This window comes from Trichomycterus rosablanca, chromosome 18 (genome assembly GCF_030014385.1).
Source record: "Trichomycterus rosablanca isolate fTriRos1 chromosome 18, fTriRos1.hap1, whole genome shotgun sequence".
Lineage (NCBI taxonomy): Eukaryota > Metazoa > Chordata > Actinopteri > Siluriformes > Trichomycteridae > Trichomycterus > Trichomycterus rosablanca.
In genome coordinates, this window is record NC_086005.1 from 8318792 (window position 1) to 8333268 (window position 14477).

The window sequence follows — 14477 nt, forward strand, 5'->3', positions numbered from 1 at the left end:
CTGTTGAGGTAATATGGAGCATTCGACCAGGACCATGTCCATTTCAGGGATTCTTCTGCTGCTTTATTTTGGATGGGTGCACAGCCAGAATAACTACACCAGGTAGTGTGTGTGTGTGTGTGTGTTGTCTGCATCCCATACTACTTTTGTTAACAATGAGGAAATATGTGGACTTTTCTACCTACCATTTTCTTTACATATATTGTTCATAAGTTGTTTATAAATATATTTGATTTCTATTGTAAACTCAGCTGTTGAGCTTTGGATCTATTTAGCCTTTTTTGGTCAAACCTAGAGTGCACACAGTTCATTTACTGGATGTCTGGAAGTGTGCATACATGTGCAAAACTGTGTAATTTTCGCCAGTAATATTTTAATGTATTTCAACTATTTTAAATCTGGCAACCCAAGATTGTATGTGCCAGAAACAGTGTCTTGTAAAACATATATAACTTTTTTACTCGGTGTAAAAAAGCTCGGTGTACATCCATTGTGTAACCAAACTCTAACTGCATGGCAGTTTTCTAAAACTGATGTAAGCGTTGGTCTGGTCTGATGCAATATATATAATGCATCAGAAAACTGCTTAAAATCTCACGGAGGAAGATGATAACCACTGAGCAGGTTTACAAGATGGCCAGAACAGAAAATGAACTACTAAACCACATGATATCCTGCAAGTTACGTTACTTTATGAATGTAATGAGGTACCCACATGACAACATTGAAAGCAAACCAAAATAAGCTAGATTGAAAGCATCATGGCATGGATTGCATTATCAGGGGCTAACCAGCTACAAAAGACATGAAATAAAAGGCATTTGAGAAAGCAGACCCATCTGTGCAGGCAACCATCGCAATGATGGTGTAGTTACGTGATGTGAAATCTGGCAACCCAAACCAACAAAATATGCGACTTTATTTATTAAAAGTGTGTGTGTGTGTGTGTGGTGTAGAAAACACATGGACTCCAGTGCATTCCTTTACTTGCTGAATTCACATTACACATCTGGAAACCCAAACGTACTGAGCATAAGCTCACAAATCTTAAAATCCATTATGCCAAATAAAATCTCCCTAAATTCCAAACCTACATTATTATAGTCTTTTTCACTAATTGCTTTATTCTGATCAGGCTCGCGTGGGTCCAGCTCCAGCAAGAAACACTGGGTTACAGGATACAAATTAATCACATGGCAACACACAATTACATTCACTCAGATGACTGAAAGCAACCAGTTTTATGTTTTTGGAAGGTTGAAAGAAAACCCATTACCCTAGGGATAGCCAGCCACAGATAGAGACAGTGGCAAGGATCAAACCCTCCAGGATTTTGTAGCTGTGCAGCACCACACTATCTGCTGCGCAACCGCGTTGCTTATAAATCTACATGCTTTCTCATTTACTGGCTCTGTGTGTGTGTGTGTGTGTGTGTGTATGTATTTTCTTTTCCCAAGACTTGTTTTCTTATCCAAATTGAGCAATCACGTTGTTGGCAAACAAGCTGGAAACGTTCTTCGAGTTCTTAGGCTTGGAGGTCACATCAATTATCTGAATTTTTGTATGATCTACAAACTGTATTTTTAGAAAAAGTTGGGACATTTAGTAACATGCACTAAAAAGAAAAACTGGTTAAATCTACTGTTAAATTAAATATGATTTTTCTGTCTTTGTTTTGTTGTCAGGCCAGTTTTTAACTGTGGAGGGAAAGTGGAGGGAGATTCTGGCTTTGTGGCCAGTGAGGGATTTCCATCATTCTACAAACCAAACAGCAAATGTACATGGTACATCACTGTAAGTCCAACATCATTTCACAAATTACTACATTCTAAAGTTATAGACTTCACAAGAACCTTTTGCTTCATTTAGAATTTTTGTGTTAACTATAATGAAGTACAATAAAATGAGGTGGAGCGTCTATTGTTATTCTCTTTCTGTACTGCACATATGTGAACGAGGCTTAATCGACAATGCAAAAGTTTGAACACCCCCGGTCAAAACCCATTTTCTGAGTGAAAATAACCTCAATGTTGTGTCAGTCAATGTTAAAAAAGGTTTTTTCCATCTGTCTCAGGTTCCAGAAGGTAACGTGGTGACGCTGTCCTTAAGGATTTTTGATCTCGAGGCTGACGCCCTGTGCAGATATGACTTTGTGGACATATACAATGGTCACACGAACATGGGACAGAAGTTGGGACGTTTTTGTGGGACGTTCAGGCCGGGCATGCTGATTTCTACATCCAACACGATGATGCTGCAGATGGAGTCGGACTCAGGCACCGGTGGACGGGGCTTCCTTGCCTACTTTACTGGAGCAAAACCACATGTGGACGGTATTCATTCTATTACTTAAATGACTTTTCAACTCTAATGTCAGATTTGCTCCACCTATAAACACTGGAAGCAGGGCGCTCAGGTGGTGCAGCGATCTTATGTGCTAGCCCACCACCACTGAGATTTTAAGCTCTGAAAGTGCTACCAACCATGCTGGGTGTCTGACAGGCAAACATGACAGTGCCTGAATGAGTGAGATTACTGGATTCCTCACCTTTGCTGTATCGTTGAGGTGGTTGATTCTCGGTAGAGCATAGGAGTATTTACCTCTGGTAGGTGAAAAGAAGTGGAATGGTGCATGCAGAAGAGGAGTTACAATCCATTACCATATATTTACTATATACATTTACAGATTCCATCACTTAGTTTAGAGCAGCCAATTCACCTTATGAATGTTCTTGGGAGAAAACAGAAGCACCCTGCTGGGGGAACACATCAAACTTCTTACAGTCAGTAACAAGGTTTTCTTTTAATATGTTTGAAATAGAAGAGAAAATGATTCCAATCACTGGTTGTTTGGCCTGTTAGAAGTTTCTTGATAAGTTGTTTTTGGAGAGTTTCTTTAACTTCGTAAATAATCAATATTTTTGTTTGCATTTCAGAAGAGCAGTTATGTGGAGGAAAGATGACTAAACCACATGGAACCATCAAAACTCCCAACTGGCCAGATAAAAAATACCCATCAGGCATCAGCTGTTCATGGCTTATCACTGTTGATCCAGACAAGGTAAAAAAAAAAAAAAAAAAAAAACATTTGAGCAAGGCCAATGTGGGTTACCAAAATATTTTTTTCCGTTGAGCACCTGTAGCACACTTTTTGGACGTTCCTTGCTGTAACTGTTACAGTGTTACAGTAATACATATTAATTGCTAGATGAAACATGTTGGTTGTTTTTGGTTACAGCTAAAGTACGATCAGTTGTTGCTAGTCCACTAGTGAACTAATGTGTAAATGCTGATGTTTCAGGTGATCGAGGTGAAGTTTGGTAAATTTGATGTGGAGCAGGACACATACTGCCGCTTTGATTACGTGGCCTTTTATAACGGAGGGGAGAGGGACGACTCAAGACGTATCGGAAAATACTGTGGAGATAAAGCACCTGAGTGAGTACATACAATTTTTTATGTACACTCTTCTGTACTCTGAATATAAGAACAACCAGCCACCCACCCCCCCCCCCCCCCCCCCCCAAAAAAAAAAAAAAAAAAACTATGCTATTTTAGAATAATAGCTATAATCTAGGGCAGGTGGAATGTCCTTGTCATATATACTAGAGATGCATGAGTACCCTATACTGGTATCGGGTATTTGCCCGATACCGCGCTCATTAACTTGTACTCGTACTCGCAAACGAGGCTCTGATACTAAACATCCGATACCGTGTGCCTAGTGCACGTTGCTGTGTTATGCCTAGTTCACACTACACGATTTTTGCCCTGATTTTCGCTCCGCGACTGGTCGGCGCTAGACTTGCCGGCTCGGGAGCAACCCGGCATTCACTTGGCGATCAAAACTCGGCTCTCGATCGCTAAGTGTGAACTATCCAATAACTCGATCCGACCGGCTCACCGAGCGCTCGAGTTTTCTAGCACGTCAGATCAGAGCGGTAGAGAGAATCTACGGCTCTGCGTCAGATATCTGATCTCAGATGTGCGACTGGGAATGAGTTACATGTCGAACAGCCAATGAGAATGCAGGATACGGTGTGAGGGGAAACGCAGGAGAGGAGTGTAAACAGGTGGGACAGGGGGATAATATAGTTTATATCAGAATACACCAGCACACACACACGTTTTACAGTATTTCTGACCTGATCGTTCTCTACAAAACATAACAACAAAACACCAACATTGCAAAAATATTTATTAACCTCCAGCTCACTACAGAACAATCCATGCTATTCGTGTTGCCAAATCCACTCAGATTAATTTTTTTTCCTCCTTGATTTCATCACGTCAGCGCACAAACACTTTGATCACTCGCTACTTGTTGACGTGCATTTTTGGACGTGGTATCATTAAACTCCTCGTCACTTCTCACGTGTGTTTTTGTTTAAAAAAAAATGGTATTCTAAATAGGTATTGGTATCGGTATCGGTATCGGCAAGTACAAAAATACATGTACTTGTACTTGTACTCGGTTGGGAAAAAATGGTATCGATGCATCCCTAATAGATACATATACAGTACAGTGTAATGAAGCATTTTGTCCACAAATCCCAGCTTGTTTAATGGCTGGGGTCAAAAAGCAGATAGCTTAACCGAAACTGCATGGCAGAGCTGGGATTCAAACTCACAACCTCCAATCAATGGCTCAAAGCTCACCCAGGTTACCAGTGCTTTTAATCTTTGTGGCCAATGACAAACAGAACAGTTATTCACCGCTTTAACCTTGTCAGGGTCATATTGGGTTTAATTCACTGGGTGAAAGATAGGAAACACCCCGGACGCCAGTCCTTCACAGGCAAAACAGCTCAACACCACAACCCCAACACTCACCCTGTGGGCTACAGTACTGTAAATCAGTTCGTCTTCTACAGAATGTTATCTACTTTACAGTGATAATGTTTTAATTAAATACATTTATGTTTTTCAATAAAATATATTTACAGCATTAGATGATTTTATCCAAAGCAACTTACAATTGTGGCCACATACATTACAAGCATTTAAGAATTAAGGGCCATCAGGGTCCTACCAGTGAATACCTAGCAGTGGTGTGGCTTGCTTGAACTTCTGATTACTAATTCCATACTTTAACCATTGACCTACCATTACTGCCCATAAGTTAATGATATTATGTTGGTGGATACCTCTAACTAAGGCTCCAGATTGTTTGGGAGACAGTGAAATGAACCCAAGTCCAGAAAAGTTGTTTAGTATTTAGAACTAAGTTAACTAACTAGATCAGTTGACATAAAAATTAGAAACTAAAGATATAACTAGAAACAATGATGGCTCCATCATTCTTCCATCATTTCTCCTTCTTTTTCCAGGACCATCATAACCAGCAATAACGTTCTCTTGGTGCAGTTTGTGTCTGATCAGAGCGTGACCTCTGATGGATTCATGGTTTCATACTCCAGCATCCCAGGAGAAAAGTCTGGTGCCTCAGGATCCCACATACATACATTACCCACAGTTCCACGGGTTGCACCAGCACGACCTAACAAACCTGTCACCACAACGACCACTAAAGCTCCAGTCACAACAACCACCACCACTACAGCCCCACCTAGACGTGTACCAGCCAATCCGAACAGACCCTCAAATCGCAGACCAGAACCAGGTCAGACCAACCCAGCTAATCCAAGGGTGAGAGGTGAGGATTTGAGGTACCATCAAAATAAGTTTGTAACAAAAAATTTTACATGTAAACGCACGACTGGCCAATAGCTGTGTATTTGAAGTCTGGATCCCAGCAGTTTTGGGCTAGCCCAATTTACTGTTGTGGCACCTGCAAGTATATATCAGTTAAAATCCTTTATTTTGTCATAATTTTACATATGGTATAATTCACAGCTCCAAACCATCTGTGTCCCAAAACGTGTAAGAGAGATGGCAGTATAAAGGCAAGTTTCTGCAGCAGTGAATTTGGTAGGTACATTTATTTCAACAGATACTCATACAGAGAGGTATATATGTGTGTGTGTGAGTGTTTAACAAGTGATGTGTGTTTTCTTTGTGTGTTTATTAGTGATTACAGGCAGTGTGACAGCTATGTCTCCGGCACCGCAGGGGCGACTTGTTGCCACCGTCTCCATCATTAAAACATATAAAGCTGGAAGACTAACCATCACTCAGATCGGAGAGAACATGTCTGTTAAACTGCTGCTCCACTGCAGGACGTGTCCAATAATCAGACGAGGTTCTGCTTCTAAATCCCACTCAAACACTTGAAGAATAAACAGAATTTTGTAGATCATTCATTTAAGGCTGACATAAACATGTTTTTTAACTGTTTCCTTTTCTCTATTCAGGTCAAAACTTCATTCTGATGGGTCAGGTGGATGAAGATGGGCGTGGCATTTTGGTTCCTGGAAGCTTCACTGCTGCCTACAAAGCTCCTCATCACAAAATCCTGACCAGCCTCAACAACCAGCCATGCTGATCTCATAGTCTACAGACAACATGACATATGAGATCAGTAAAAGCATGATGGATCTGCAGCCTGAGCGATTCTGAAACAATGTCTTCTATTTTTTGGTACTGTATAATCAGGTTGTGTCATCCTGTGTTCCAGCACTCACACACTCTTGTTGACTTTTCCTTGTCATTTAAGAATCAGGACATTAATACTGAAATCCCAGCAGTGACAACAATGCATCTGTTTTCGAATGACAGTGTAGTTATAGCATTTGTAAGCACAGTTTACCCACAAGTCATGGCGACATTACAATGCAAAGTGCATGACTATGTGATGTAGTTGATATGTGCTTGCAGTTGGTGGACAGGGCGTGAATATAATGTACTGGAACACAGTAAGTGAGTAAAACATTCTGTATTTTGAATTAAATATGGAGCAGCTATACACCACCAGTCAAAAGCCTGGACACATACATTTGGTTATTCTGTTATTTTCAGGAAATCTTTAAACATTTGATATTTCAGTCTTTCTAGATTTCTTGGCCACTTTTACTTTACTTAATCCGGTCAAATTACGGTTCATTTCAATCTGGTGTGTCACAAAATAAGGCTGAAGTTACTGTATCACACTGCAAAGTATAACTTGATAACCTATAACTTCATTCACTTTATAAACAAAAAGATGTCATACAGTATATTTGTAATTTATGATGTCCATAAATAAAGGTCTTATATCTCACTATGTCTCACCGCTGGCTCTTTATTTAGGTTTGCATGTGACATGGTCCTGATAGTGCTCAGGAAATGTTTAAACATGTGTCCTGGTGTTGTGGACACCTCAGTGCCAGCATTCATCAAACAAATGTAACAGTCTGCAATATTCATTTTAGCCATTTAAAAGTGCCATTGTGAAGTAGCAATGTAAAGTGTCACAACGGTTACCTAACTACAACTAAACCAGAACTTAATCTCTGATTTAAAGCGTTTTACTGGACAGGGTTTCCTGGAGTCCACTTTCCTTTGAGGATGCCAATCCATTGTAGAGCCTTGAGGGGGGACTGAATCCCAACAACACTGCTGCACCTAATACACTCAAACCAGTACAATACAAAGAACCATGTAATTTTAATGTTAGTGTCATTGCAGTGCTGTGGGGTCAAAGGGTGTCCCTTGGTATTGATAAATTGGGAACAGTGTGGTGACAAAGTGACAGAAGGGCTACAGTCAGTAGTTGTATAACCTCAAAGTTTTTCTGTATAGAATGTGTAGCTTATACAATAATCAATGAATGTATGGATCAAAGGATCAAACAGAGCCTTTATTCAAATATGTCATTAAATATGCAATTGAAAGGGGGGATCATGTGTTATCAGCATGAATTAGTTCAAATAAGTAAGAGGAATCAACTCCAGTTTTGCAGGGTGGAGATTGTGCACTCACCTAATGATACTCATTCATAAACACTATCCAAAAAATCTCAAAAGATTATTATCAACATTATTTATTTTAGTTTACAGTTTATGTAACTTTTAAACATTGTACATTAACTTTAAGGTCCAAAAATATTTTGAAAATGTTAAAACATGCAAAAGGTTAAACGTCATCAAAAATTACTTTTATTAAACATTAAAAAAATAGAAGCATCACAGTAACATCCAAATTCACTGTAGATTCAGAAGTATAAAAACATTTATGAACACAGAGGGGTCAAACAATACAATGAGCTGTTCACTTCTTCAAATTAACCTACAAAATACAATGAAGAAACAGTGCTGAGTGTTGGGTTTCAGATGAGCATTTTCTAGATTTGGTTCACGTTCCTTATTGCTGATTTACATTTACAGCAATAAGCAAATGCTTTTTTTCCTCAAAGCAGCTTACAGTGGTGACTGATACAATGCAAGCAATTAAGGGTTAAGAGCCTTGCTCAGGGGCCCAACAATGGCAGCCTAAGTGAGGCTTGTTCCAGCAACCTTCTGATCACTAGTTCAGTACCTTAACCACTAAGCTCCCACTGCCCTGATATTCCCAAGGTCTTGATTCAGAATGTGTGGTGAATGATCATGCATTGTAGACGGTATGAATGTTATGTATAAGTGAACCGCAGCTCTCCTCACACCCACACGCTGGATTTGGCATCTCTCTCCGGCGCCCCCTGCTGGCCGCAGCAGCCTCTCAGACCTGGGTGCTGTGAGACAGGCATGTTTTTATAGACGGCTCGGCTGTACGGGATGAAGCAGAGGCCAAGCTGTAGGTGGCGTGCCAGTCTACAGTAAGCTGCCAGAGCTAATACCAGCAGAGGAACCAGTAACAAGAACCCGACCGCCAGCAGAGCAACACAGGAGGCATCGTTCAGCAGGTTCGAACAGTACACAGAGGAACCATAGGGTTGCACCTACACAAAAAGAGAAAATAAACAGAATTACTATTTCTGTGGCACTGAATAGAAACACAATCAGTTTCAAAACACTTTGTATGGTCAAAAGTATGTGGACACCTGACCATGAGGTTGTTGGACATCCTATTTCAAAACCATGGCCAAAAATATGAAGTTGCCCCCTTTATAAAGCCTCCCAAATAAAAAAAAGAGCATTTGTAAGGTCAGACGATGTAGGATGAGAAGACCTGCTCGCAACTGACTATTCAGTTCATCCCAAAGGTCTTCAGTTTGGTCAAGACTTTATGGTACAGTAATTCTGGAACAGCAAAGGGCCTTCCCCAAACTGCTGCCACAGTGTTAAAACCATAATCAAAATGTTTTCTCAAAAAAGCAATCAGCAACTGGCCACTTCAATCTTTTAAGTCAGCTGATCTGTTTTGTAATTTTACACCAAAATCCATGCACCGGAAGTGTGAGTGTTGTGCAACACAGCTACTTGGCGCCTGGGTTTGATCCTTGCTTTTTGATACCATTAGAAATTGGCAGCACTAAATGAATGTATGTGAAAGGTCTCGTACCTTCGAATGGCAGAGGAAGCCAAACACGACCATGACGAGTGATGGAGCGAGGATTACGCCGAATATGATGCTAGCCAGCCCTGCATTCACTGCAGCAATGACCAGATTCTGCATCGTGACAAGAACCGAACACGCCCAGCAGTCCAGAGAGGCTCTGAGCTCAAGCGGCTCCACTGAAGCATTAGAAGACGAGTATGGAGGAGGGACCACCACTGCTGATGCCGGGGTCACAGGGTCAACAACCGCAGATAAGCTGGAGTTTCTATGGTGGAGACGGGTCGACTCGAAGTCACCTGCATCACTGTTAAAGTCCTTGAGTGCCGACTTCTCTAAAGTCCCGTTACGAGATAAACTCATTCTGTCACTCCTGCATCCGAAAGAAAGGAATGAGTTCACTAATATTTTTAACACATTATTTACCATCATAACAACATAGATTAGGTTTGTCTTCTTCACTTATCTAAAGATGACACCACATTTACTACCATAATACACTCATACCAACACCACATTCACTACCATAATACACTTAAACCAACACAACATTCATTACTATAATACACTCATACCAACACCACATTCACTACCATAATACACTCATACCAGCATCACATCCATTACTGTAATACACCTATACCAGCATCACATTTATTACCATAATACACTCATACCAGCATCACATCCATTACTGTAAAACACCTATACCAGCATCACATTCATTACTATAATACACTCATATCAACATCACATTCGTTACTATAATACACTCATACCAACACCACATTCATTACTATAATACACCTATACCAGCATCACATTCATTACTATAATACACTCATATCAACATCACATTCATTACTATAATACACTCATACCAACACCACATTCATTACTATAATACACTCATACCAACACCACATTCATTACTATAATACACCTATACCAGCATCACATTCACTACTATAATACACTCATACCAACACCACATTCATTACTATAATACACCTATACCAGCATCACATTCACTACCATAATACTCTCATACCCACACCACATCCACTACTATAAAACACCTATACCAGCATGACATTCATTACCATAATACGCTTATTCCAGCATCACATCCACTACCATAATACACTCATACCAACACCACATTCTGTACCATAATACACGTATACCAACACCACATGCATTACTATAATACACCTATACCAGCATCACATTCATTACTATAATACACCTATACCAGCATCACATTCATTACTATAATACACTCATACCAACACCACATTCACTACCATAATACACTCATACCTGTACAAAACACTGTGTGACGATACACACAGTAGCATCAGTGTCCCTGCTGTGCTGAGAATATTTTACCACCCAAGTAATATTTGTCAGTGATGGTCGTATGGTGGTCTCTCACTTTTGAAGATCTAATGCAGGACAGTTTATTTATAGTGCGGAGTAACTAATGGACCGCTGTCAGTAACACCTACCAATTCACCTAGTTGCTCAAATAACAGCAAAGAACATGAGAACATTTCACCTTATGTAACCTTTTCCAAAATCCTTGTTCATTTTCTTAGAATGTAGAGGAACAGCATGGAAAATAAACACAGATAATAAGTAACTGTGAACAGGAGGAAACAGGAAGTTCAGGATAGCTTAAAAACACAAAACAATGAGGCAGGAACAGAGCACAGAGGAAAGCATGTGTTCTGAACCAACTAGGAATATCTCTCAGAGCAGGACATCTCCTCAAACACTCGACTTCCTGCATACAGGCACAAATAATTTCAGGTACCCACCCAACACTGCCCGGCCATGACCTTTTAGCAGGGTGTTAGTAATGACTTCACTTTTCGGAAATGCGTATACACAATTTTAGATTCCATTGTAAAAATGTACATAACTATTAATCATCTGAAATGTTTCAGTGACATCTACAACTACTCTGGCTTGGTCAGATCTGTCACCTTTTAATCTTCTGACCTAGAGCACAGTAATATTTATGCTTAGGAATAATGTTTCTTTTTGTCCTTCAGTAATTTGGGCTTGGATCCAATCTAATCATTCTTGTGCACATCATCCTGCCAACAATAGCGTGATATTATCTAGGTCTTGAATGAAAAACATATTCCTCACCAATGTCTCCATCCTCATCTACTGAGCACTGGGACCTAGTTAAGCACTGACTGGTCTGGTATGGTCTGGTTAGTGGTTAAATTATGGTCACAGCTCTACAGGAACCAAAACCTGGTAAATATTAGATTCAATCAATTCAACTACAATAGGAAAATTCAGAGCATAAAAATGACTGCACTGCAAAATACTTTGCACTTATTCCAGTTTATTAATCACGATACAGCGTTAAAGTCACTTTAAAATAAACTATGCGCCTAAAATTTAAATACAGATATATAAGTGAGCTGGTGTGGTGTAACGTCAGAGCCACAATGCTGGTAACATCATTGCCAACAACAACATCAAATAACAATCTGGATAAAGTCAGGCATTACCACTGGCTGTTCGCAGAGGTACAAATATTTATTCTTTAGCTATTAATTACACAATTAGAAAACAGATGTGGAAAAACAATTTATGATAAATCCATTTATCTAAAAGCTTGAACACATTCCATGCTGGTGAGCCATGATAATATGATACTATTTCTCACTGTTTATAATAAATTTGTAAACATTTTGTGTTATTTACTTTGCTTTTGTTTTATACTCACTTTGTAATGATGCTAAAGACGTCTGTTTTCCCTCCGAGATCCAGAAGCAGCCAAATATTGCTTTGGTTGAGGATTATCCTTAATTTATCTTCTCAGCTTGAAACTGTAGTAAATGTCTTTTGTTTTGGTTTCTTGTCCTGGTTTTTTAGGTTAAATCTGTCATCAAAGTTTGGTGCTCAAGCAGTGCCAGTGACTGCATCTGTCTGAATCTGAACTCTCTCTGATGGAAGAGTCTGCTTTCCTTCTCTCTCCATCCCCCTTCCTGCTTCATTCCTTCCTTCCTTTGGTGAAGGTATCCTCCTCCTCCTCTCTCTCTTTCACTCTCTCTCTCTCTTTGGGGCTTTGGTTTAAAAATGGTAAACATGGAATTTGGCCAGATGGTTTCTCTCTAGACTCAAACACTGTATTTTATTATTTCTTGTTCTGTCAGTACCAGTCTGGCTAAAACACAAGATCTGGTTAGTATGTCAAGCCATTCTCACAACATGGCCATCACATTCTTGCTCGGAGAACTTATTGCAGGGAGTAGTAAAGAAGATAAGGTATCTCTGAAGAATGTGGGAGGGGAGATGATGAGAAACATGAGCTACAACAGTCAAATCCATGTATTAAGGTAAAAAAAAGTGAGATGAACACAATCAGACAATTTTACTGAAGGCTTGTATGATAAACAAGAAGTTCTAGTACAATAAACAATTCAGCTAAGGCCAGCACATACCAATCAAATACAATCAAATACCATGTGTACCATACGTGTAACATCAACAAAAGCAACATTCACTATGTAACACCAGCAATCACCATTTACACCAACATTCACCATCTAGCACTAACATTCAACATCTAACATCAACAATGAGAAATGTTTTGTGCTTCACTCACCGCTAGACTGGGCGGTGAAACAGTTTGTCTCATTGGAGGTGCACTAAAAAAAGTCAGCAGCAAATGTGCAAATGCGTGAAATGTGTGCGGTGTGCACCGCTTAGGGAAGCCCAGCAGCAAGCTAAGTGGCACCACCGCACTCCAAAAGAAACAATGGCACAGTCAGCGCAAAAGCTGTTTTGCCACATATTATGTGAATGTCCCCCAACATTTACCATGTAACACCAACATTCACAATGAAAAGCCAACATGTACCATGTAACACCAACATTCCCAATGAAAAGCCAACATTTACCATGTAACACCAACATTCACAATGAAAAGCCAACATTTACCATGTAACACCAACATTCACAATGAAACACCAATATTTACCATGTAACACCAACATTCACAATGAAACACCAACATTTACCGTGTAACACCAACATTCACAATGTAACACCAACATTCACAATGAAAAGCCAACATTTACCATGTAACACCAACATTCACAAAGAAACACCAACATTTACCATGTAACACCAACATTCACAATGAAAAGCCAACATTTACCATGTAACACCAACATTCACAATGAAAAGCCAACATTTACCATGTAACACCAACATTCACAATGAAAAGCCAACATTTACCATGTAACACCAACATTCACAATGAAAAGCCAACATTTACCATGTAACACCAACATTCACAATGAAACACCAATATTTACCATGTAACACCAACATTCACAATGAAACACCAACATTTACCGTGTAACACCAACATTCACAATGAAACACCAACATTTACCATCTAACCAATCATTTACCAACAAAACACCAAGAATCACCAATGAAACACCATTATTCACCCATCATATACTCACAGTTTTCTGTACTGTTGCCTTAATACAATATTATATAACAATTAAAAATTTAAAGTTCATGACTGTTTTATAAGAACTGTCTAGAAATCTTTCAGTTAGTTTAACAAGCTTAGATCTTGTGTTTTTGTGCTGTTGTATTTGGTCTTTTATGCAGCACAGAACTGTGAATTAAGACTTAAGATTGAGAATTAAGACTGAACTGAGACTATAAAATCAGACTGAGAGAGTTTGGTAAGCTAGACTTGGTATCTATCCATACCCACACCTATGCCTGGAAGGCTACAATACATCCTTGACAGAGCACCAGTCCAAAATAGTGCTGATTAACTGATTCACCACCAAGTCCCACCTTCACCCCTCAGCAGCCAAAAAGTGTCTGATGGGAATGATTAATTATTGAAATTGCATGCAGGATATAAAAAACCCAGCCGTTAAGGAGGGATATCCTGAGAGTCAGGCAGAAGGAAAACCTGACTTCCTGTCCTTGGAACCAGGATATCCGTCTGCAGAGGGCGATGAGGTGTCACCATAAAATGATTCTTTATTTATTATCTGGTTCGTGCGTGTGACCTTTACAAATGACCTCAAATCAGTAACAAA

The 14477-nt window shown here is 39.6% G+C and overlaps 2 protein-coding genes across 3 annotated transcripts; one reads left to right on the forward strand and one right to left on the reverse strand.

Moving 5' to 3' along the window:
• Positions 1–7159, forward strand: pcolcea (procollagen C-endopeptidase enhancer a). The gene is made up of 9 exons (XM_063013954.1): positions 1–102; positions 1686–1794; positions 2075–2333; positions 2937–3061; positions 3302–3438; positions 5331–5656; positions 5857–5931; positions 6032–6202; positions 6315–7159. The coding sequence occupies exons 1-9, from the start codon at positions 14–16 to the stop codon at positions 6443–6445; spliced, it is 1422 nt and encodes a 473-aa protein (XP_062870024.1). The 5' UTR covers positions 1–13; the 3' UTR covers positions 6446–7159.
• Positions 7160–7981: 822 nt separating this feature from the next.
• On the reverse strand, positions 7982–12315 carry tmem88a (transmembrane protein 88 a). Of its 2 annotated transcripts, XM_063014342.1 has the most exons (3): positions 12125–12315; positions 9379–9745; positions 7982–8815 (listed from the first exon to the last, which is right to left on the reverse strand). In XM_063014342.1, the coding sequence occupies exons 2-3, from the start codon at positions 9733–9735 to the stop codon at positions 8534–8536; spliced, it is 639 nt and encodes a 212-aa protein (XP_062870412.1). In that variant the 5' UTR covers positions 9736–9745; positions 12125–12315; the 3' UTR covers positions 7982–8533. The 2 variants fall into 2 exon arrangements, with proteins under 2 accessions (XP_062870412.1, XP_062870411.1); XM_063014341.1 differs by lacking the exon at positions 12125–12315 and having other exon boundaries at positions 9379–10168.
• Positions 12316–14477: the final 2162 nt, after the last annotated feature.